The sequence below is a fragment of the Protopterus annectens genome, chromosome 10.part0, assembly GCF_019279795.1.
Source record: "Protopterus annectens isolate FY-2018-M chromosome 10.part0, PAN1.0, whole genome shotgun sequence".
NCBI lineage: Eukaryota > Metazoa > Chordata > Ceratodontiformes > Protopteridae > Protopterus > Protopterus annectens.
Genome location: NC_056744.1, coordinates 461,370,995 through 461,395,383, shown reverse-complemented (window position 1 = coordinate 461,395,383; position 24,389 = coordinate 461,370,995). Strand labels below are relative to the sequence as shown.

The following is a 24,389-nucleotide window of genomic DNA, read 5'->3' as shown; positions in this document are numbered from 1 at the left end:
AATCTCGGCGTTCACATGCCCAGGTAGACGCTAGGGCCTCTTTCTCAACCTGTGCGTATCGTTGCTCTGTGGGTGAGAGTGACCTTGATGCATATGCCACGGGTCTCCAGCCGTCCTCCCATTGTTGCTGCAACACACTCCCTAACCCAAAGGAAGAAGCATCCGGAAACCGTATCCCTCTCGGGTCATACACAGCCAAAACTGGAGGTGAGGTGATTGCCTCTTTTAAGTCCTTGAATGCCTTTTCCTGGTCCCCACCCCAGTACCAGCTGTTCCTTTTTGATAATAAGTCTCTCAAAGCTCTGTCCCTCTCAGCCAAATGAGGGATGAACTTCCCCACCTGATTCACCATGCCCAGGAAACTCCTAAGTTCTCCTACTGTAGCAGGTGCCGCCATCTCCGTGATGGGCCGGTCCTCCTTGGGTCGGGCTTATACCAGCATTCGTAATGACATGGCCCAAGAAAGTCACTGTGCCCTCGACAGGTCACATTTCCCTACATTCAACGTAATACCTGCTTCTTCCAGTCTCTTTAATACTGCGTGAAGCCGGGCATCGTGCTCCTCCTGGCAACGCCCCAGACCAACACATCGTCCATGTGACAAATCACACCCTCTAAGCCTTCAATGACCTCTGCCATCATGCGTTGAAAGTGTTGGTGCAGAATTAATGCCAAAGGGAAGGCGATTGAAACGGAAGCCAAAGGGGTTATGAATGTGGTAAGTCGGCCGACTCCTCTGACAAAGGAATTTGCCAAAATCCCATATTTGCATCCAGTTTGCTAAACACCTTCCCCAGCGAGCATCCCAAGACTCTGCTCAACCGAGGGCAGCACGAACCTTTCCTGCATCGTATTCATTTAGCTTAGTGTAGTCTACACATAGTCTCAGTCTGTTACTGTCTTTCTTTGGGACTACCACCATGCCTGCACACCAATCAGTAGGTTCTTCCATTCTGGTAACGACACCCAGCGCCTCCATCCTCATTAACTCCTCTTTCACTTTCCCCATCAATGGCAGTGGTATCCTCCTGGGAGTCTTCAGAGAGTATGGCACCGCCTTTGGCTGAAGCTTTATGTGGTACTTTCGCTGCACTACCCCCAACCCAGAGCATAAGTCCGGGTATGAGGCCTTCAAAGACTCCATGGTGATAGCATCAACACGTTTCAGGAGGCCCAGCCCCAAAATAGCAGGAAGGCCTAAAAGCGGCATGCGGAGTCCTTTTACAACGTACACTTTCTCACATGTCTGCCTTTGTCCATAGCCAAGCTGAAGCTCCAAGGATCCTGTAACCTCCAGTGGCATCCCTCCCGGACCCAACAAGGGTTTCTCCGGCTGCTGGAGTACAGGAGCATTCTTTCCCCTGAACACGTTGTGCAGGTCTGACTTGGAGATAACAGTAACATCCGCCCCCGTGTCAAGCTTGAAAGTCATAGGTGTGCCCTGTATTTTCACCTCCACAATCCAGGAATGGTTCCCGGAGGAGACAGAACCAAGGAAGAACCCCTGTTCTTCACGCTCACCCGGCTCCTCGTCTTCCTCAATACTCTGCACCGCCTTGAACTGTCGGCAGACCTGCTGGTAGTGGCCCTTCTTCCCACCACGACATCTTGCAGCGATCGCCGGGCATAGGAGTCTATGGTGAAATGGCCCCCCACACCTGTAACACTGCGAGTTCGGGGCGTCTTTACTCTTTTGTATCTGGCGCTGAAAAATCGGTGCCAAAGGCTTACCCCAACTTTTGAGGCCTCTGGCCTGCGCCTGGTGTCCAGTGGTGTCTGCACAGCATTCACGTTATACTGCAGGGCGGTACTGTCACACCGCAAGGCCGTTTGCTGCTTCTTGACCTCCTCCGACTGTCTGGCCATATTTACAGCTCTCTAAGTCCAACTCTTTCTCCATCTGCATCCGCTCGGACAATCTGGTGTCTGCTAAGCCCACAACAATTCTATCCCTTATAAGCTCGTCGTGCAGCGTCCCATAACTGCAATGTTCGGCTAAAGCATGCAGGGCAGTAACAAAACCATCAACAGTCTCGTTCAGTTCTTGTTTTACATGTTAAATCGTGCGTTCATAAACAATGTTCTTTTGACAATAAAAATCTTTGAAACCCTCCTTCACTTTGGCATACTCCTGATGCTCTGCCTCGGTTAGCTTGAGGCCTCTCAAGACATCGTCGGCCTCATCGCCCATACAGTATATCAGGGTGTTCACCTGGTTCCCCTCTGGGTTGGAAGATAGGTTACTGGCCTGCCGGAACCGTTCAAACCGGCGAATCCATCTTGTCCATTCGTGGGGTTTGGAGAAGTCAAAGGGCTCTGGCGGCTGAATACTGAATGTAGCATTGGGAGCACTTGCTGCCATGTTGATTCTAGCGTGGCTGCCGACCATTCTCGTCGTCCGACATGTCCGCTCTCCATGTCACTTGGCCACTCGTATGTTCTTCAGCAAAAGGTCAGCACACCCAGGCACAGCCACACAGCACTTCTGACACCATGTCGTATTCTTTTACCAAAGAAAGAAGACGCGGGACAACTGTGTGCAGTTGGTACCAACTCCAAACTTTATTGACCGGCCAGCATACATACAGTACACAACAACTTCCTGTCTCACGCCCTTGCGTCATGCACTTTCCCCCGCCCCCAAAGAGCACTAGCTAAGGCAAGACAACACAGTCCATTGAATACACCACACAATGTTTACTTATTACCTCTCTGAGTTCAAAATAGTCAGAGGAATAATAAGTCGGAAATTTAAGGCCTTGAGTGACGCCAGTGTTGACAACTGGCGAGGATACTGACTCAGCCGGTCCAAAGTATGGTAACCCTTTGGTGGATCTTAATTCTGACACATCGCAAAGATGTCTATTAACTTCTTTATTGCTATAACCTCTAAGAGGCAGTCTATTTCTCAGGTCATTCAATTCTGTCTCAAACCCAGAATCAAGGGGATTGAGCCTCGAGGCTCTGATGGCTTGTCCTCTAATTATGTTTCTAAAGACTTGGGGAGGATGCATACTCGATCTAACAAGTAGGTTGTTGCTATAACAACTCTTCCGAAATACACCTGTATTGATATTATTATCATCAATCCTCTCTATGTACATATCAAGGAAATCTATTCTGTACTGTGAGTGTTTCATAGTAAATTTAAGACAGGTGGTAAGACCATTCATGGTTATAAAGAATGTTTCTAGTTGTTCCAAAGTCCCTCTCCATAAAACAAACAAATCATCAACAAAGCGACGATAAAAAACTACATGCTGTTGAAATAATTCTTCTTTGGATAGAACATGTTCTTCCCAGTAAGCCAAATACATATTGGCGTAGCTGTTGGCACAAGGAGTGCCCATAGCTACGCCGTCTTTTTGTTTATATACACAATCGTTAAATGTGAAAAGATTATGTTCCAAGACCAACTCAAGAAAACAAGTTATCAAATCAATGTTCACAGAGGTGTAATTGCTATGTTCCCTTAGGTAATCAGTGACATATGATAACCCTGTACTGTTCGGTATGACTGTGAATAAGGATTGAATGTCAAATGTGACAAAAAAGTAATCAAATGTAATACTCATATCTTTAACACAGTCATATAAATCAAGTAAAAACTGTTTGGAATCTTTTAAAACAATTCTATTAAGGTTTAACACTTGTCTAAGGTGCTTTTCTACATAAACAGATAAGTGCTCAGTCACCCAGCCTCGACCTGACACTATCGGTCTCATGGGTGGGTTGGCTAAGTCCTTATGTATTTTCGGAAGACCATGTATAGTAGGTGTCATGGGGTGATGGATTATAAGGTACTCGTATAGGTCCTTGTCTATTAACTTCCCCATAAATATATCTTGTATAGTGTCATGTACATATCTGATAGTTAATTCCACATTCTGTGATGTAGTTTTTACATAGAAATCATCACTTAACATAGATGTCATCCGTGCAGTGTAGTCAGAGATGTCCATAACAACTACCTTCCCACCTTTGTCTGCAGGTCTAATAATGATGTCTGGATTATTCTGCAATTTCTTAAGGCTGGCTCTTTCTCTGTATGTAAGGTTGTCTCTTTTGAGATAGCGTTTATTAATGACTCTGTTCTCATAGTAGCTATATAACTCTTCTTCAGTAAGTCTCATATATGCCTCAACTAAGGGGTGGTTAATAGGTGTGTATTCACTAAGATTTTTAAATCTAAACCCAGTGTCTCTATGAGTGGTATCTTTGAACATGTATTTCAACATAACATTCCTGCAAAATAACTTTAAGTCTAAAACAGTATCTGTCAACTGGCTCTGACATCTGGGAATAAAATTTAGTCCTTTATCTAACAGTCGGTGTTCATCCGCAGTTAAAATAAAATGAGAGATATTGTGGACTAACGTTTGCCTGTCCACATTTTCCTCAATGTCTTCTGGGGTGCATACTCCTCCAACAACTTCCTCTTCTGTCTGCCCCTGCTCATGGATCGAGAACGATACGTGTTTTTCTCTGTTCTCACTGGCAGGGGAAAAGACAACTGTGGGAGTGTGCTGGGAGTGGGGGTGGGGGCTGAGTGTGTGATGGCAGTCTTGGGTCTCACCACTGGCCCATTGTCTAAAGATAAAGATTTAGATTTCTCCAGATGTTGATGAGTTGTAGTATTAATTATGTTAACATCTGGATATAAATTAATGCTATCTGTAGTGGCAGCATGTATTAGATGTATGACATCTGTGGAATCATTAACAAAATCAGAAGATACAACATCACTATGTCTTTCAGTATTGACAAATTTTTCTACATCAGAAGTTGCAGTCTGACAAACATTCACATTGACTCTTGGAGCTGTGCAATTTAAAATACTTCCTGTTTCTAGGGCATTCGTATTATTGGTAACAGTCCTAACAGTATTATCATGCTGTTTCATGGAAACAAAATTATCTGTAGAAGGCCTGGTCATTTCATTCGAATTGTCAAATAACTCCGACTCACCTCCATATTCAAACGCTGCCATTGAGCCAGTAGCTCAGGATAGTCCCTGCCCTGACTGGGCATAGTGAAAACACGTAGGCCCCTCGGTATAATGTTCCGTTCTAAACAAAGCTGGAAGTGTAAGCGCTGAATTTGAAGCCTCTTCCCTTTCCGCTCCTTCCAGCAGCGTGTATAACTTGTTGGTGTCAAGATTCTGTCTTGGAAGTATTTTAAATTGCACAGCTCCAAGAGTCAATGTGAATGTTTGTCAGACTGCAACTTCTGATGTAGAAAAATTTGTCAATACTGAAAGACATAGTGATGTTGTATCTTCTGATCTTGTTAATGATTCCACAGATGTCATATATCTAATACATGCTGCCACTACAGATAGCATTAATTTATATCCAGATGTTAACATAATTAATACTACAACTCATCAACATCTGGAGAAATCTAAATCTTTATCTTTAGACAATGGGCCAGTGGTGAGACCCAAGACTGCCATCACACACTCAGCCCCCACCCCCACTCCCAGCACACCCCATGTCTTTTCTTTTTCCCTGCCAGTGAGAACAAAAGAAAACACGTTCGCTCTCGATCCATGAGCAGGGGCAGAAGAAAGAGGAAGTTGTTTGGAGATGCACCCCAGAAAAGAAGACACAGTGAGAAATTAGTCCACAAGGCAAAGTCTCTCATTTTAACTGCGGATGAACACCGACTGTTAGATAAATACTAAAACTTTATTCCCAGATTTCAAGAAGAGCGAGACAGAGATGTGTTTTAGACTAAAAGTTATTTTTAAGGATATATGTTGAAATACATGTTGTTAAGACTGTTATAATGAGACCAACTGGGTAGATTTAAAAAAATAGTAATTGAATATACACACCATATTTACCCCTTGGTTGAGTTATAAACCACCCTAGAGGCATATATGAGACTTACTGAAGAAGAGTTATATAGCTACTATGAGAACAGAGTCATTAATAAACGCTATCTCAAAAGAGACAACCTTACATACAGAGAAAGAGCCAGCCTTAAGAAATTGCAGAATAATCCAGACATCATTATTAGACCTGCAGACAAAGGTGGGAAGGTAGTTGTTATGGACATCTCTGACTACACTGCACGGATGACATCTATGTTAAGTGATGATTTCTATGTAAAAACTACATCACAGAATGTGGAATTAACTATCAGATATGTACATGACACTATACAAGATATATTTATGGGGAAGTTAATAGACAAGGACTTATACGAGTACCTTATAATCCATCACCCCATGACACCTACTATACATGGTCTTCCGAAAATACATAAGGACTTACCAACCCATGAGAGACCCGATAGTGTCGAGGCTGGCGAGGCTGACTGAGCACTTATCTGTTTATGTAGAAAAGCACCTTAGACAAGTGTTAAACCTTAATAGAATTGTTTTAAAAGATTCCAAACAGTTTTTACTTGATTTATATGACTGTGTTAAAGATATGAGTATTACATTTGATTACTTTTTTGTCACATTTGACATTCAATCCTTATTCACAGTCATACCGAACAGTACAGGGTTATCATATGTCACTGATTACCTAAGGGAACATAGCAATTACACCTCTGTGAACATTGATTTGATAACTTGTTTTCTTGAGTTGGTCTTGGAACATAATCTTTTCACATTTAACGATTGTGTATATAAACAAAAAGGCGTAGCTATGGGCACTCCTTGTGCCAACAGCTACGCCAATATGTATTTGGCTTACTGGGAAGAACATGTTCTATCCAAAGAAGAATTATTTCAACAGCATGTAGTTTTTTATCGTCGCTTTGTTGATGATTTGTTTGTTTTGTGGAGAGGGACTTTGGAACAACTAGAAACATTCTTTATAACCATGAATGGTCTTACCACCTGTCTTAAATTTACTATGAAACACTCACAGTACAGAATAGATTTCCTTGATATGTACATAGAGAGGATTGATGATAATAATATCAATACAGGTGTATTTCGGAAGAGTTGTTATAGCAACAACCTACTTGTTAGATCGAGTATGCATCCTCCCCAAGTCTTTAGAAACATAATTAGAGGACAAGCCATCAGAGCCTCGAGGCTCAATCCCCTTGATTCTGGGTTTGAGACAGAATTGAATGACCTGAGAAATAGACTGTCTCTTAGAGGTTATAGCAATAAAGAAGTTAATAGACATCTTTGCGATGTGTCAGAATTAAGATCCACCAAAGGGTTACCATACTTTGGACCGGCTGAGTCAGTATCCTCGCCAGTTGTCAACACTGGCGTCACTCAAGGCCTTAAATTTCCGACTTATTATTCCTCTGACTATTTTGAACTCAGAGAGGTAATAAGTAAACATTGGGAAATATTATGTACAGATGATGACATCAAAAGTATAGTAGGAGACAAACCAAGATTCCTATACAAGAACAAGAATAATTTGAAAAGGAGACTTTGTCACACTATTAACAGTGGTATTAACATGAGAGATGGTTATACCCAACCATGTGGGCGTTGCAATTTTTGTTGCTACATAGATAGTACACCTGGTTTTCTTCATCCAGACAATGGAAAGTATTACCAAACACCTGTTACAGCTGATTGCATGACATCACATGTTATTTATTTAGCTAGATGCCAACTTTGCACTTCTTTTTATGTTGGCAAAACTAATCGCCCCCTCAGGGATCGGATGAGGGAACATATTTATCACATGAAGAAGGGTACCACACAAAATGCCTTGGCCAAGCATATCATTATGACAAATGCACAACATAAATTTTCTTTTAAAGCATTAGAAGTGATATATCCCAATCCGAGAGGGGGTGATATTAGAACATACACTGAAGGGAAAGAAACAGAATGGATAATAACATTGAAAGCGGACAAAGGTTCAGGTTTAAATGAGAGAGCCTCAATTAGACCTAAGTTGTGGCAAAGGAGAAATGTTAAATAAAAGTATAGGATAACCAGTGTCCTGTCCCTTGTATATTCCCTTTCATCACATGCACTTTTTCCTATCAGTGATTTTGTTTGTATACATTTCTTGTACCACAAGCAACACAGGGCAGCATGTGTTATCTTTGTACTGTTTCACAAATTTTAATTTATTATTTCATGTATACTTCATGCATTCAATTTTTATATGCAGAATTCTTTTAATAATGGCATATATACATAGTCTTTTTATAGTTCTTTTATAGTTTTTTAGTTGAGTGTTTGATTTCATGTTCATGCTTGACAAGTATATGCATCGCATGAATGCTTTAAATCCTTCAAGAGCATTGCCCTTTGAAATGCTAATGGGTTTTATACTGTTTATTCAATGATTGATTGACTGCTATAGTATTTAATGCAGTGAGTTTAATGTTGATTTGTCCTTGATCTGATGAAGCAGTAATGCGAAAGCGCTTATCTGATGTTTTATTTTCTGAATAAATAGTGATTTTACTCACTTTTTCAGTGCCTTGTTGGATTATACCATTCAGAACTACAGCACCTGCTAACGCTCGGGATTTCGTTGTGTTTTTGTTAATTAATTTGTTTTTGAAAAACCCTAGCGCTAACCTGAAGCAAGACAAGGTTCTACTTATTTATAGTTTATACATTGCCAGAAAGCAAGTTACTGGTCTACAGTTTTTAGTGTAGCTTGCAGGTTCACGCTTAAGCTGGAGCATTGTTTTTCCTGTTGTTAGTCAGCCTGGTGTCTGTTTGGGGTGTACATATAAATAGTTCTTACTCATGGCTAAATCTTCATGCAAAGGTGTTAATACTTTTAGCCAAAAGTTAGGTACTGTATCTGAGCCTGGGGTTTTCCAGTTATAGGCTTTTCTTAACATTTTTCAATCTCTCTGTCCGTTACTTCATCCCATTTCATATCCTGTATATTTGAACTTCTTTCTTTTACTTCTTCTATCTATTTAAAATATTTGTTATGTTCTGCAGGATCTTCATAAATATTTCTCCAAAAATGTATCTATTTCTTCTTTTTTTTTTGGTGGTCTTTCAATTCGTCTTGTTTCCCAATTCTCTATAAAACCTTTTGGGTCATCAATAAATTGCTTATTTTGTACTTTTCCTTTATATTTATCTGTGTTTTTCTGCCTGTGTTGATATTTTTAGTTTATTATTTGTGATAGTGCATGATAAATCCTGATCTGTTATAATACTGTGCATTGCTTTTATCACATCTATCTTTCTGAATACTTTTGTTGATCTATTCCAGCTGCTATACTCTAACAGTGATACTTCTTGTCTTAATTGCTTTATAGTTTTCTGTATTCGATACTTCCATGATGGCATTCGATTTCTCCCCATCCTTTCCCTTATTACCCTATGTTTTTGTGGTAGGACTTTATCTGTTATTAATTTATTAATTTGGTTGCACAGTAATGTATTCCTTCTTGGTGGCTGCTGCCATGACCATGGAATCTACAGGAACCCCCTTGCTCCAGAACTCCTTTCCTACAGGTGGGTCCAGAATCTGATCCGGTCTCTTGGGGATTGGCTCAGCTATGTCAGGTTGCTTCCATACCCAAGTAGAAATTAAGTTAATGGGCTCATTGGTGGGCAGAGTTACCCAGGAGTAGATGGTCCAGACACAAATGCCTCCAGGAATACCAATTCCTCTGGGGAAGGATTGTCAGTATACCAACCACCCCTCTGTTTAAGGATCTCAAGGATGTCTCTGAATGAGATCTCTTCAGGTGATGATCTTGGGGACCCTCCCCCTTCACTGAAATCAGGATCCTTGGTGAGTGATTCCTGAGGGCAATCCAAATACCTCCTCTTGCACTTTCTCTTCCTGGGGACTTTTTTGGTTGGATGCTCTAGAATAATCTCAGAAGAGACACGGATACCCTGTTGGGCAACCTGGAGACTTTGGGCTGGCTGTCCCTGTGAAGTAGAATAATGAGGCTCAAGGCACAGAGGCACACGGGATCCAGAGGGAAGATCCTAGGGGGTAGCATCAGTCCATCCTGCAGAAGCAAAGAAAACTCTCTCCGCCATCTTAAAAGCAGAACACTCCAGGGAGAAAGACGCCGATGGAGCTGAGAAGCCATGGTTTTGCCCCACTGGCTCCCCATGGGGAGCCACGGTTTTGCCCCACTGGCACTCCATGCCCAGAAGGCATTCCACCCAAGACAGAGGTTGGAGTTGAGCTGTCCAGTGCCAAGGCTCTGATGGGCAGAGACAGCTCGAACAACTTCAGAGTTGACTCCAACTCCTTGGATCCGATTGGGACACTATGGCTCTGAGAGTCATCAGGCTCTGAAACCGTCAGAGCCAGTGAATTCAGAGGCAGTCTCTGAGATGAAGATACTAATATCTTCCGATCCGACCCAGACAGTTCTGGCAGAGTCAGAGCCAGGGTCGCCAATATGAAAGGATGGATCAGAAAAGGAGCCGAGATTGCTTGAGTAGTGCGAATAAGGATTTCCTGACTTGAAAGGGTAGGAGTCGAAAGAACACCCATCTATATCTGTACCGAGAGAAATTTCCTCATCATTCTGTCCACATCAGCTTGGTGAGACTACTGGAAGAGCGAGAGGAAGTGACAGATGGCAACTTGGAGTGCCGGCTGGACTCAAGGTACGGGGAGATCATCCTAGAAGGCATTGGGATCAACTGAAGTAGAGTATACTGCTCTTGGTAAAGGCTTTGGATCTGACAAGCCAGGATCCAAGGAAGGCTTTTTAGAATCCGAAGCCGGCTGGACCAGAGCAGTCTTCGGATCAGAGTTACGGTGCTTCTTCTAAGGTGGTTCTGTTCTAGGATCCAGTGAAGGTGTTGAAGAGCCAGAAGGTCCTGAAGGCTTTGACAAAGGCTCCTTAAGTTTAGATCGGGAAGGGGGGGGTGAGCTCCAGAAATAGTTTCCGAGAATGAAGATGGCAGTAAACCTTTCAGGATCAATTTATTTTTTCTCTCTGTGATGGTTCTAGTATTGAAAGATTTACATACTGAACGATCAACTTGTAAATGGTCCAGACCTAAACAATACACAGTGTGTATATCAGACAAGGGCAACTTGTGTCCATATTTCTGGCATTTTTTGAAGCCAGAGGGACTTCTTTCACGTTTTTCAGACATACTCACATACCTACAGAGAGAGAAAAGACTAAATATATAAATATATATATATATATATATATATATATATATATATATGTGTGTGTGTGTGTGTGTGTGTGTGTGTATATGTGTGTGTGTGTGTGTGTGTGTGTGTGTGTATATATATATATATATATATATATATATATATATATATATTTTTTTTTTTTTTTTTAAACAGCAGGAAATAATCAATAGAAAAATATACTGACAATGGTAAAAGTTGAGTACACTGAAAATGTAAAAACGATAAACTAAGAAAGAAAGGGAGGGCCTACCAACAATGGTAAGTAGAATAAAAGTAAGGGGAGGTAAAAGGAAAAATGTAGTGAACGAATCACAGATTAAGGGATATAAAGAATTATTACTATAAAAATATTACAAAATTTACAACTTATATCCCATTGAAAAAATACTCGAGAGCTCAAAGCAACCATGCCCAAATGCAAAAGTGGCAAACGAGATCTGAAATATGTTAGGGGTTTGGGCATTGTGGGTAAGGGAGGAGGTTGAGAGCTTTTTAGTGGCCACAAGCTAAAATAATGGTCAAGTCAGATCCAAGGGTCGGATCTGAACCCAATTGTTGATGAATGAATCAAAATTGACAACATCAGATTATAAGGTTAGAAAATCAGGAAAAAAGAAAATAAAACATTTATACCACCTAACTTTTTTGAAGCACGGCGAAGAAAAGCTAGTTAGGTACTTACCATAACATTGGATCCTTCTTGTCCATCTTGGCTGATGGGTAATCCATTTTTGCAGCAGATCCAAGCCTGGAACTCTTCCACTGTAAAACCTCATTAAAGAGCTCAAGCTCTTTCCCCCACCATAAAGCACTTGTGTCTTCACAGCTGCTCGGATCACGTTTGCCCTCTAAGAACAAGAAATATTGAAAACGTGTATATTAAAGATGGCAGGAGAATGGGTTACAGATTAATGTCTGCCAGGTCTATCATGCAGAATAGAGGTTACAATTTGGAAAGGGGAAGAGTGGGACAATAAGTATATAGCATTATGGTATGTACATAGTTCCATATCCTATATTATCCATCTATTCACCTAAACTGATGTAACAGAATCCCTAAATACTTATATTCTTAAGTAACATCAGTACAGGATATCCTTTAAGATGGTAGATCTGAATGAGGGTCAGGATCTAGAAATCATATCCAGCTTATAATGTTTGATGAAGGTATGCATTGTTGACTAGTTTGCTGCAGACAAATGTCATCATGAATAAGGCCATGGAAGTAGCAATTGACCTTGTGAAATGTTCCTTGGTTTTCATGTCCAACAGATTTACCGTTGATAGATAAAATGTGCATAATGCAATCCCAGCACCCATATGGACAGGTAATTTTGGAAACCTTGGAGTGTAGTTCAAGAGGTGCAAAGGAAATAAAACTTGTAATGTATGCAGATGTCTTTGGTACTGTGCAGGTAAAAAATAAAACTGGCTATAAACATCCAATATGTGAACTAGAAATTCACCTTAGTTGGCATGATTAAGACAAAAAACACTGGTGGGTGAATATTCTGGTTCAATGCAGATTCAAAGAGACCTTGGGTAAAAATGAAAGATAAGGTCTGAGAGAGAGTCTGTCTTTATGAAAACTAGATAAAGATTTTTTTGCAGGACAAAGAGTGTAGTTCTGATATTCTTTTTTTTTTGCTGCAAAACTAAATTCAAATTGCATCATATGGCAGAGAAGGGTCTTTGCAAGAGGGTGGAGGGTCAATGAAGAAGTCTCTTTCAGAATGTCTCGACAACTTGTTTGTGAAGTTAATGAAGTGGAGTTGAACCCTTGGTGAAAAACAGATATTGCTGCCAGCAGAAATTTAATAGTGGAATAACTAGAGAGAGTCAAATTGAGCTGCTAGAAACTGAAAGGCTGAAGGAACACAGGCAAAAAAGGGATCTATCCTTGATGTACTTCCAAATTGAGGATCACTTCCATTCACTCTTTTAATTTTTCTGTTGGTGTCCCCTTGGGAGGATGAAAGGCTCTGAATGACCCTCACAGAAAAGGATGAAATGCTGAAATGCTGGCTATTACTGGAACTGGAGAAACCAGTTGGTTAGTTTCAGGGAGATAATGTCTGGGTGAGGCTTGATGGACAGGTATGACAAGAGATCTGGCACAGCCAAGACTGTCTTATGAACTGAAGCCAACATATAGGGAATCAAATGTGTTTGGGCCAAAAGGAGGCAATGAGGATGACTGAGGCCTTGCACAATGATGCTTACTGTGAGAACTTGGTCATGAGAGGATGGAAGGGGTATTATAAACAAACAAAACAACTTACAAATAAATGTGCACAGTTTGTGATCATGCAGTTTTTCAGTAACCATTTAAAAGTAATTTTGTTTACAAAACAACATGTTTTTACAAATTGCTTTTAATAATACTACAGACTAGAGGTAGGCAACCCCTCCCTTCTGTCACTATTGCTGAAGACTGGCAGTCAGCCACATTTTGATTGGCACTTCATAGACAAACCTGTAGCGAGGAGTATCTTGATCAGTGCCATTATAACCTTAGTTTTTTTTTTTATTTTTCCTGACAGGATGTCTTGCAAACCTGAAATTTATTGAGTATAATTAGTGGAAAACAGACAGTTCATTTAAAATGTATACACATATCTAAGCATCCCATATACTTTTTCCACAGCTTGTCTGCCTGATACGCTTTACCACATATGACATAGGCAATCATACATTTATATAAATGAAAACAAACCATATTGAAACAATTTTAGTTGCAAACATTATACATCATTTATAATCTATCCAGTCATTGTCAGTCAATCATTACATAGCTCATTCAAATCCTGACTTCTTTTAAACCTTGTTCCTCCTCTGCATTAATTGCTTTCACAATTCCCATTTTTCCTATGCAATTTGCTCCTACCCTTTCTAAAGATCCCAATTCCAGTTGTTTTATTTCTGTTACTATATTCACTACTTCTAGTAAAGTTGATTTAGACTTTGATTTCCATTTCCTAGTAATTGCTTTTTTGGCAGCCAATATTTAACAAGGCCTCACTAACACTATGTCCAGGCAATTCCAATTTTGTAGCATAGCTCAAACAATAATTTCCTTAGTTACAATTTGCTCACCCTGTAAAGCTTACCACCTTCTCTGTAATATGGTAGATTGCTAAACGTTGCCGAGTTTTCAGACCACTAAGGAAAGCTAGGGCAAACAGAGCAGCATCAGACACAGGGGTCTTATATTTATGCAGCTTTGATTCCCTATAAAATATATCTTTTTTTAAGAGCTGGTGGATGTAGACACAGGACCAAAGAAAAATTCACAACAAGAAATAATAAGAGGAAGCTCAGCACCTTTTTTTTCCTTGCAAGTAGGAAAATTCTCTAGTAATGACTTAAAACAACTCCTTATGAAATGCACTATTTTACAAAGACAGGCATTCTCAGGAAAAGAGGGCTTTACTGGAAAGGCTCACCCAGACTCTGCCACAGTTTGCTGTGAGGGAAAGGTTAGCTTGCTTTTGATTTCTTGTATTTTGTAATGCTTTATTGCCTTTTTCTATTTTGTATATTGTGATTTGTTTTCTTAACACTGTGTTTTACTTATATTCTGTTTTTAACTGCATATTAAAACTTGAAAAGAGACCACAGCTCTGTCTCTCGTGAGTCAGACAGAAATGTCCCACTCTCCTCCCTGTTATCGTTGTGTTCTTAAACACCACTGTCTTTCTAGTTACCTGCTCCTTATGTTAATGTGACCTTGTATCTCATTTCCTCTCTGCTTTTACTGGCTGGTGTGAGTAAGCACAAAATTATCATTTTGTGAAATCACCCCCCTTCAACTATTTAAATGTATTGGCCATCCTACTGTATTCCATAGTACCAGAATACAAAAATGCCCACCCCCTTTCAACCTATCTTGCTCTTTTAAAAATAGTGGCTCTCCATTAAAACTTAACTTTTTAGACAGGTAAAACTTAAGTTACCCACTTTCATATCTAACTGCTTAGTGCACACTCAAGTTTTTAGGATAAACCATTTTTTAGCTATTTTTGATATAATGTAATTTGTAGGCTAGACCATTTTTTCATCATTCCTTTAAGCATCTATTGCAAGACCACCAGATATTGGAGAGCCCACATTCTGCCCCTCGGTAGTCATCTTGGGATTAGTGCTTCTGTTTTCTCCTGGTGACAGAAAAAGTACAGTTACATTATTTCATAGGTTCATAGGTTGGTACTAGGCTATCAGCTCTAGGGCCTATACAAACCTAGCCATAACAATTCCCTGGTTATTTCTTCCCACACTATTTACTTCCCTGGACCCATGTCTAGCAGGGTGACTGACGTGATCCCCGGGGGTGAATTTCCTTTCTCCCATCCAATCACCAAGGTTCCTTTTGAAGAGGGCCAAAGAGGCACTCTGCTTGACATGTATGGGCAATCTATTCTAGAGTCTAGAGTCTGGGGAGTCTCTGGGTCAGGAACCTATCCCTCCAGCATGTTTTGTTTATTGTGATGACAAGGTTTAGATCCCTGGAGCAAGTGGCTCTGAGGGATTGGGATTTCTTTAAATGTAGCATGTCCAACAGCTCTGGGTTTGACATGGCCTTGTATGTTAAGCAGAGATCGTCTCTGAGTAGACTATATGCGACAGAGTACAGCTGGAGTTTTTTAAGGCGGTCAGCGTAGGGCATCTGCTTTAGGCCTGTGATACTTTTTAGTGAGGTATTTCTGCAGCCTTTACAGTTGTTGCAGATGTCTTGAGAGGTACATACTAAACACGGCATTGTATTCTATAATGGGTCTAATGAAGGATGAGCACAGTGGGACAATGACCTCCTTTGTTCTGGATGAAAAGCCCTTAGTGATGAGGTGTGCCACACAGAAGGATTTCCTAACTGTTGTGGTGATGTGGTTATCGAAGGTGAGACCACTGTCCACCTGTGTCCCTAAGTCTCTTATCACACTTTCGGTGTTTAGTGTACTGCCACCTATATGGTAATTCACGGATACATGTTTTTTCCCAAAGGGGATAACTATGCATTTCTTGGCATTGAGCTTGAGCCCATGGCTCTGGCACTAAGCATCTGTTTCTGTAAGGCCCTTTTGTAGAGTATCCACATCATTTGGGGATTCAATAATGGCTCCCAGTTTGCAGTCATCTGCGAACTTTGTTAGCCAGAGTCCCTTAGTGTTGGCCTGTACTTCAGAGAAGTAGATGCTAAACAAGAGCGGTCCCAGGACTAAACCCTGAGGTACTCCACTTGTCACTTGTCTGGAGCTGGATTTTGAGTTGGCTACTTTTACAGGGTGGGTTCTATCAGTAAGCCAGTTAGCAACCCACTGGGTGATGTAGGGATTAATGCCCAGCTTAGTAAGTTTATCTATGATTCCAGAGTGGGGGATGGTGTCAAAGGCCTTGGCAAGGTCTAGATAGGCTGTGTGGACCACCTTACCCTTGTCCATGGCTCTGGAGACTGATTCAAAGAAGTCAGTCAGGTTCAGGAGACAAGATCGGCCCTTCACGAACCCAAACTGGGTGGGGTCCAGTGTTTGAAGGTTGCCAATGTCTTTGTTTATAGGTTCCATGATAATATGCTCCATGGCCTTGCAGATAAGGCTTGTCAGACTGATGGGATGGTAGTTTCCGGGATCCAAGGTGGATCCCCCCTTTCCTGGAGACTGATCATCACCAAAAAGCCTAACAACTGCTTTATAGGTGACAGCTTGGATTCTGTGCTTATATTCTGATCATGGTGAGATAGGAGCAGAGTGCATGGATTCCTAACTCTTTCTGTTTGGAGAGTGAGTGCCTGTGCTTAACATACCTGAGTTGTCTGGTTGCTATTAGAGGCATCTATCAGAAAGCCTACAAACCCTTGCATCATCTGGGACAAGACTGTGGATCACCAAACAGACTACTTCTCTTCTTTGGACTGGTGCTAACATTTTGCTTCTGGTGAGAGAAAAAGCAAAGGAGTATTGTATCCCAACAGAGTGAAGTGTGAGACAAGCATTAGCAGTAACCAGGCAGTAGCCATTCATGCAACTCCCCTCTTTTCATCATTCTTAACAAGCTAATTGTTTGTTTTTCAGTAAGTACTGCTTGATTTCTTTCTAACTCAGAATATCCGTCTAAATACTTCATCCTTAAATTTTCAGGGTCTAAGTGTTTGGCAGTGGTCTGTACAAACTCAAACATCTTGAATGACATTTTTCCTGTAAAAGCACAAGTGAAATGTCTCCAATATCTAGCTGCACACAGGCCAACTAGTTTTCAGTGACAAGCACTGTCCCCATAGTTGCAAACCGGATACTCCTGACAGTGATTGATACTCTCACTCCAACAGTCTAATCAATAAAAAAGGAGTTGTTGCCATGGATATGAACTTTCCTACTGTCTATGTTACTGGTTTGGTGGATATGGGCATCCTGAGGCAATGCAGAAATTGCCTCATGTTTACTGACAATCAGTTAATTTGAGAGATGTATTTACACAGCATCACTGGAGGCAAAGCTCTCACATAAAAGTACTCCTAATGTCAATAAGGTAGTTAGTACTATGCATGCTGCACCCATCACGCACAACTCAAATCAGATTTATAGAACCACATATACTGAGGTACTTACATGTAACCCTCCTAAACCACAAAGACCTCCTAGACAAAGTATACATAAGAAATACCCTCAACAACCCCAAACGCACTCTTTCAAAACAACACCCACATCAACTCATAGAGCTACATCTCATGGAGCATCTACCTCTAAGCCCATAAGACAAGTCATCACACAATCCAACATTTTAGTCATTTGAGACTCCATTGTGAGGCACACTGATGTCCCTCTCACCAGGCTGAGTAAGAAGAAAGTTACGGGGCTAGGATCCACCACATTATGCATGCACTCAGGTCATTGAATCACAATTACTAATATGACTCAGTCATAGTCCATGTGGGAGTAAATGACATGAGAATGCACCTTCCTAGACTATATGAAGAGAGACATCATAGAGCTCTCAGAATATGTCTCTCAGGCTGATATGAGCCTAGCATTGAGCAGCATTTTACATTCTCCAAGGATGATGCCACAGTACGAACAAAAGATGATTGACTTTAATAATTGACTTAGTTTCTGGCGTCATTCTGAGAGGGTGCAATATTTGTCAGCATTGAATGAGATGGTCAACAGACCACGCTGCTTTGCCAAGGATGGTCTGCACCTCTCCCCTCCCTAGACTTTCAAATGCTAGCTAAAACATCGTCTTACCCCATAGTGCCTTTTTTAGGCAATGGCAAACTGAAAGTACTTCAGATGTAGCAAATCAAAACCAAGAACATCTAAAGGTATTACTTCCCAATGCTAGAAGCCTAAACAAAAAAATCCACTCCCTGGAAGCTCTCTTTACCCTAGGGAATGCTGATCTCTGTGTGGTCTCTGAGATGTGGTTTAAAGCTGTGGACAGCATGCCTTCCATACATTTAAACCAGCTACTTCACAGGCAGGGTCTAAAGGTAGAGGTGTCTCTATTTATGTCAAAAATAAATATACTTCAAGGCTGGTCAAACAGGAAAATGCCATATTATGGGTGACTTTAATTACTCCACTATTAACTGGGAAATCCTATATGACATCAAATGTACATCCACAGAGATTCCTGGATTTTGTAAACACAAACTCCCTGGACCAGATAGTCAATACACCAAGCAGGGATGCAACCATACTGGATCTGGTCCTCTCTAATATGGGAGAGTGCTGCACACCCCTACTGTAATGCCTTCCCTGGTAAAGTCAGACCACAAAATGGTCTCCTTTGAACTAAAAATAAAAGCCACAGCTAACGCTGGAATATTCAGCAAGTATTCTAAGGCTAACCTCCTGCTATTAAGTGAGAACCTGGCAACATTTCAAGCCTCTATAAACCCTGAGAACACTTCTGCCTATGAAAAACTGTTCACAGAAACCCTGTACAAACATGTTAATAGCTGCATAGAGGCAACTGTACCCACCAGGAAGAAGTACCAAACTAACTCAAAAAACAAGCCACCCTGGTGGAATCACAAAATCAATCAGATGTTTAACAGGTGGAAGAAAATCATGGCAAAAATTAGGAGGTGCACCCACCAGCAGGATAGAAGCACTCTCATTAAACTAAACAAACAACTTAGAGGACAAATAAAGTCTACCGAAGCCACATTTGAGGTTAGTTTGGCCTCCCAAGCCAAGGACAACCACAAACCATTATTTAGCTTGTTCCACAACCTCAAAGGCAATACACAATTGTGTGCAGAGCTCATTGTAAATGGAGCCACCTTTACTGAGCCAGAAGATATAGCAAACCTCCTGGCTGATAAATTTAGCTCCAACTTTACTCCTCTCTCCCCATCAACCTTCCCTTAGGAAATATCAAATATAATTCCCCCTACTCCCTACTATCTCTAGGGAATATGCTCTTAATGTTCTCCATAAGACCAAGAACACTGCATCAATAGGCCCAGACAATATCCCAGGATGCCTTCTAAATAGCATGAAACATGACCTATCAGGGCCTCTGGAATTACTATTTAACTGTAGCCTCCAAACAGGCTTCGTGCCTCATGAATGGAAAAAGGCAACAGTCATCCCTTTGCACAAAGGTCAGCCATCTACAGACCCTGGAAATTACAGACCCATAAAGTCTTACTAGTCTTATATGTAAAGACGTGGAAAGAATTATCATGGAGATGATCAACAGAGATAGAGTAAACCTCCAGACACTGGACCCAACCCAGTTTGGTTTCAAGGGCAGATCATGCCTACTCAACCTGGTGAACTTCTTTGAGAAGGTCACGAAAACAATGGATGAGGGCAAAATTGTTCACACTGCCTACCTTGACCTGGCCAGGGCATTGTTGACAAAATCAACAGGTTAGGTACAAATCCATATGTCACCCAGTGGATAGCCAATTGGCTCAATGGATAGGACCCAGGAAGTTAGAGAGTCCACCTCTATAAAGTGGCCAGTCACAAGTGGATCTTCTCAGGGATGAGTCCTTGTACTCCTTTTTGGCATTTACTTCTCAGAAGTCAGGGCCAATGTCAGTGGTCTCTGGCTGACTAAATTTGAAGTTGATTGCAAATTAGGAGCCGTCACTGAATCTCACAGTGACACAGATGTTCTCCAGGAGGAGTTGACACATACAAGCAACTGCTGTCAGAGTCATGGACTAACACTAAATGCCAAGAAATGCATAATAGTATCCTTTGGGAAGTCACCCAACCCTGGTAACTATCATATTGACAACACACACCCCTTAGAGTTGACCCAGTAGTCAGGGACTTAGGGACACACATAGATAGTAATCGTGCCTTTGGTCATCATGTGTCTGCAGTGGTGAGGAAATCATTCTATGTTGCGCAGCTTATAAACAAAGGTATGGCATCTATGTCCAAAGAAGTCAGTGTTCCACTGGATTCGGCATTCATCAGACCAATCATTGAGTACAATTCCCCCTTTGGTCTGTACCTAACCAGGCATATCCAACAACAGGTATATCCACAGAGGTTCCTCACTAAAAGAATACAGGGCATAAGTAATATGTCCTATGCAGACGGCCTCAAGGCCTTATCCCTGTATTCTGTCTCCTACAGGCTTTTGAGGGGAGATCTCTGCCTGGCATACAGGGCATTGTCAGAACCCACTCTGATGGACCTCATACATATCCACAAAAAAACAGTACAAGAATTATCTGTTGTAAAGACTTAAACCTTGCCTGTGATATATATAGGACCTGCTGGAGAGACAGGTAGGTATCCCAGAGACTACCACATCTATGGAACAGGCTCCCCATCCATGTGAAGCAGAGTTCCTCCCTAATCCAATTCAAGTGCAACTTAGACAATTGGATGGGTAACTGGAAATAATTCATCCCTGGTTTGGCACCTATGTCTCTGATGCAAACAGCAACCTGTAAATGGTTCATCTCCCAGGCACGTGCTTACACTTATCAAGGGTATCAGAACTTGTCAGAGATTTGGGATGCATGGTTAGGCTTAAAAAGGCCCTTGTGATCGTTAGTCTACTAAACAACTATGCACCTCTGAAAAGGATTCATTACTCTTAGAGTCAAAGGGGAGGGTAACTGTGGGTGTATGCTAGACTTCTTTCTTCATCATCCTCTAAGCTGGGAGAAAAACAAAGGGGAAATAGGGTTTTATTTTTTGCCTTTTTAGAAATAATAATCCCTTTGTGAAAATCTCTGACAGGAAATGCTACAGTCTTATCAGCCTTCTGAAATAAGGCAAAGTACTCCTTGGTAAATTTTACATCAGAAATAACCATTAGAGAAGTGTTGGGCATCTGGGTACTAAGACACATCAGCACTAATCATCTGGTAGTGGATGTCTGCTCCACCTGTACTGCAGTCAGCCAAGGAGTGAGTACCTGTCCCAGCAATGTCCCCTCACAATAATTGTTGAAAAATAATCCAGAAAAGCAGTATTGCCTCGGAGATGATGTCTAGGTTTTTTATTCCTAATTTAGAAAGTTCCATTATTGAGGACAATTTTAACAATCATGATGGGAAAGAAGACAAACTGCTCTATGGTTGCTTCTTCTTCATAATCATCTATTAAGGCACTATTGTAGTGGGGAGATGAGAAAAAATGAGACCAGTGCAGAGCATTAGGAGCAAATCTTTACTTCTGTGGCCAGAGGAAGAACAGTCTCACTTGGAACATGTGCCTAGGCTCCTTGTTCAATGTTTTTATTTATTTATGAGTGAAAGACAATTGTGCTTCCTCTTTTCCCAAAATGTCTTTTCTTTAAATGAATGCTTAGTCTTAAATTTACATTTCTGACTAAATGAAAGGAAAAAAACAGAAGCAGGAGGAGAAGAAGTAAGAGCAACAAACTTTTTGTTCCCTAAAGAAACTTGTAAATTCCAACTCCTTTAGCTAAATTTAGGTAAATGTTCATAGTTATCATATTCAAGATTCCCTCCCAAAAGAAAATACACTGCTAGTTTAGTAATACAGAGAAAATGAATACTCACAAGAGCATTTTCTCTTGTGATATCACTAGCAAAAGCAGAAATGCTTACATAACCGAGTTCAAAAAGAAGAAAGAAAAAGAAACAGAAGGTCAGCATTTAATGCTGCCAAAGATAAAGACCTAAGTATGAATAAAAATTGCCAAAGGATATCAAACTGACCATTCACTTTAGCTGGCAAAATAGAATCAAGTAGCAGAGGCAAAAGTTGGGTGGGCATGGGGGGAAGCCACTACCATGCTAGGTGTTATGGGGCAAGATCTGGAAATGCAGATCAATCAATAGTGCAGTAAATGTCATAAATGCCAATAGTGCTTTTGCTGTCAGGACTGAAGAACCTTCAGCTCATCGTGTGTGGTATAAGTTGTAGCACGTCATTTGCTACAAACATAGCAAGTGGTTTGCTACAGTTTTTAAAAGTAGAAGAGTTTTTCCTTTTTGCTTCGAAACTTCAAGTTTAGCGGTACAGAACTAGACCTGACTTGCTTTGATCTTGAGATGAGGAGTGCCATATCATAGAATGGATTATTTATATATATATATATATATTTTTTTTGCTCCTCAACTTAGAGCTGATGGGTACCAGATTGGGGAATGGCATTAGGTCCTATATGAGGCAGTTATGGCACTGCCAAGTATGGTATGTAGAGTACTCTCTCTTTTATAACCAGCCTGCAGCCAGCCTCATGCCCTAATGAAAACTGAAAAGCTGAAAAACTCTACACCACCAAAATGACATTTAATCTCCAGCTATTTCTCAATCTCATTATTAATTTCTGCAACAATGGTCCATATGATGGACATCAGCACTGATACATTTATGTGTGGTACATATATAGTCTACACACAGTTCTAATGTAAGGCTACTAACATCAAAAGCTAAGTGCACTCAATCAGCAGGCAATGTAAGAGAGCTGCAGTACATGACTGTGCATTTTAGTGTACTTTTTGAGAACAAATATATATTTTTTTTTAGTTTTCGCCTCGTTAGATACTGCAAATATACAGCTCTGAATCAGATTCATCCATTTTCTCTGCTGTGTAAATCAGTATTATATGCATAACAAAATATTATTAAAATCACAGTTTGCTATACACACACACTTTAAAATACATATTTGAGAATTTTGGTAGATTCCTCATTCATGCAAAGGTCATGTAAACAACATTTAACATTTGTCAAAGTTATATACTTAAACAGTTAAAATGTCACTTCCTACTTATAGCTCTTGAAATGTTTCCCTCTATGCCTTTGACATAGGGAAACAATGCTAATATAATCAAATTACCATCAGCGACATAGTAAGCTACCTGTCATCTGCCATACTGCCTCCTGTCAGTGGTCGGATGGGAACTTCCTGACCATCCCGTATGCTAAGAGCACTTCCAGGTCGACTTGCTATTTTGTCAGATTGGTTTGCTCTACTTCTTGCTCGACTTGCTCCCATTGCAAAATTGACTACATCTTGATTGTATATCTGCAGGGCTTTGTTCTCATCCCTTCAGAAATAAAAGAGAGCAAAAAATTGCAATTGTTTTAAATTACTGGTTGGCATACAATATGTTTTTAATCAGTCATAGTACTAGCACAATCCATTTCAGGCAATGCATTTAAGAAGTACAAGTTGTAAGTACTCACCAAGAGGTCTGACCTGTCAACAGAGTTTCAGTTGCAGGAATAAGTAGGGCTTAGTCTACAGACATTAATATGCTCTGCACACACATTTCATGACTGCTAAATCCATCCCAAACTTCCATAATGCATTTGTTAAGGAGAAAAATTCAGATTTAGATCAAGCAGTATCAGTGACTTAAGCAGGGAGTTCATATACCTTAGATGCTAGAAATCAGAAGGCTGGTTTTTCATTCCCATGCCAGGTGTCTGATTAATTTTCCAATACTGATATTGCAGTGCTGCATAAAGAGAGTGGTGTTCTTTAGATAACAAGTTAAACCAAGGTACCAGCTGTCTAGGTTGGTGGTAGAGTAAGTGGGTATAAAAGAGTCCATGGCAATTATTGATAAAAGTGTATGAGCATTTTAAGTTTTCCATGCCCATTAGAGTTTTATATTACATATCTAAAAATGTAATTATACATTTCCACAAATACTTTTACATATCAATATATCTACATATTTTCAAAAAAAAAAATTAGTCTTCTCACCCTTTTGGCACAAACAAAAATGCATAACTTTCCAACATTTCGTTATCATCGCTTTTCTGTTATAAAAAAATCTCTATTTTTCCCCGTTTCCTACTTTCTGCATGCTACACAACGTGTAGTTTCATC

At 40.6% G+C, this 24,389-nt stretch overlaps 1 protein-coding gene across 1 annotated transcript in view; it reads right to left on the bottom strand.

Annotated features, from left to right (window-relative positions):
• Positions 1–24,389, bottom strand: part of CCDC24 (coiled-coil domain containing 24) — a 712,711-nt gene that overhangs the window by 229,406 nt on the left and 458,916 nt on the right. Inside the window, exon 5 of the mRNA XM_044086785.1 lies at positions 23,410–23,598. Within this exon, the coding sequence (XP_043942720.1) occupies positions 23,410–23,598 (189 nt within the window). The remainder of the gene's footprint in view (positions 1–23,409; positions 23,599–24,389) is intronic.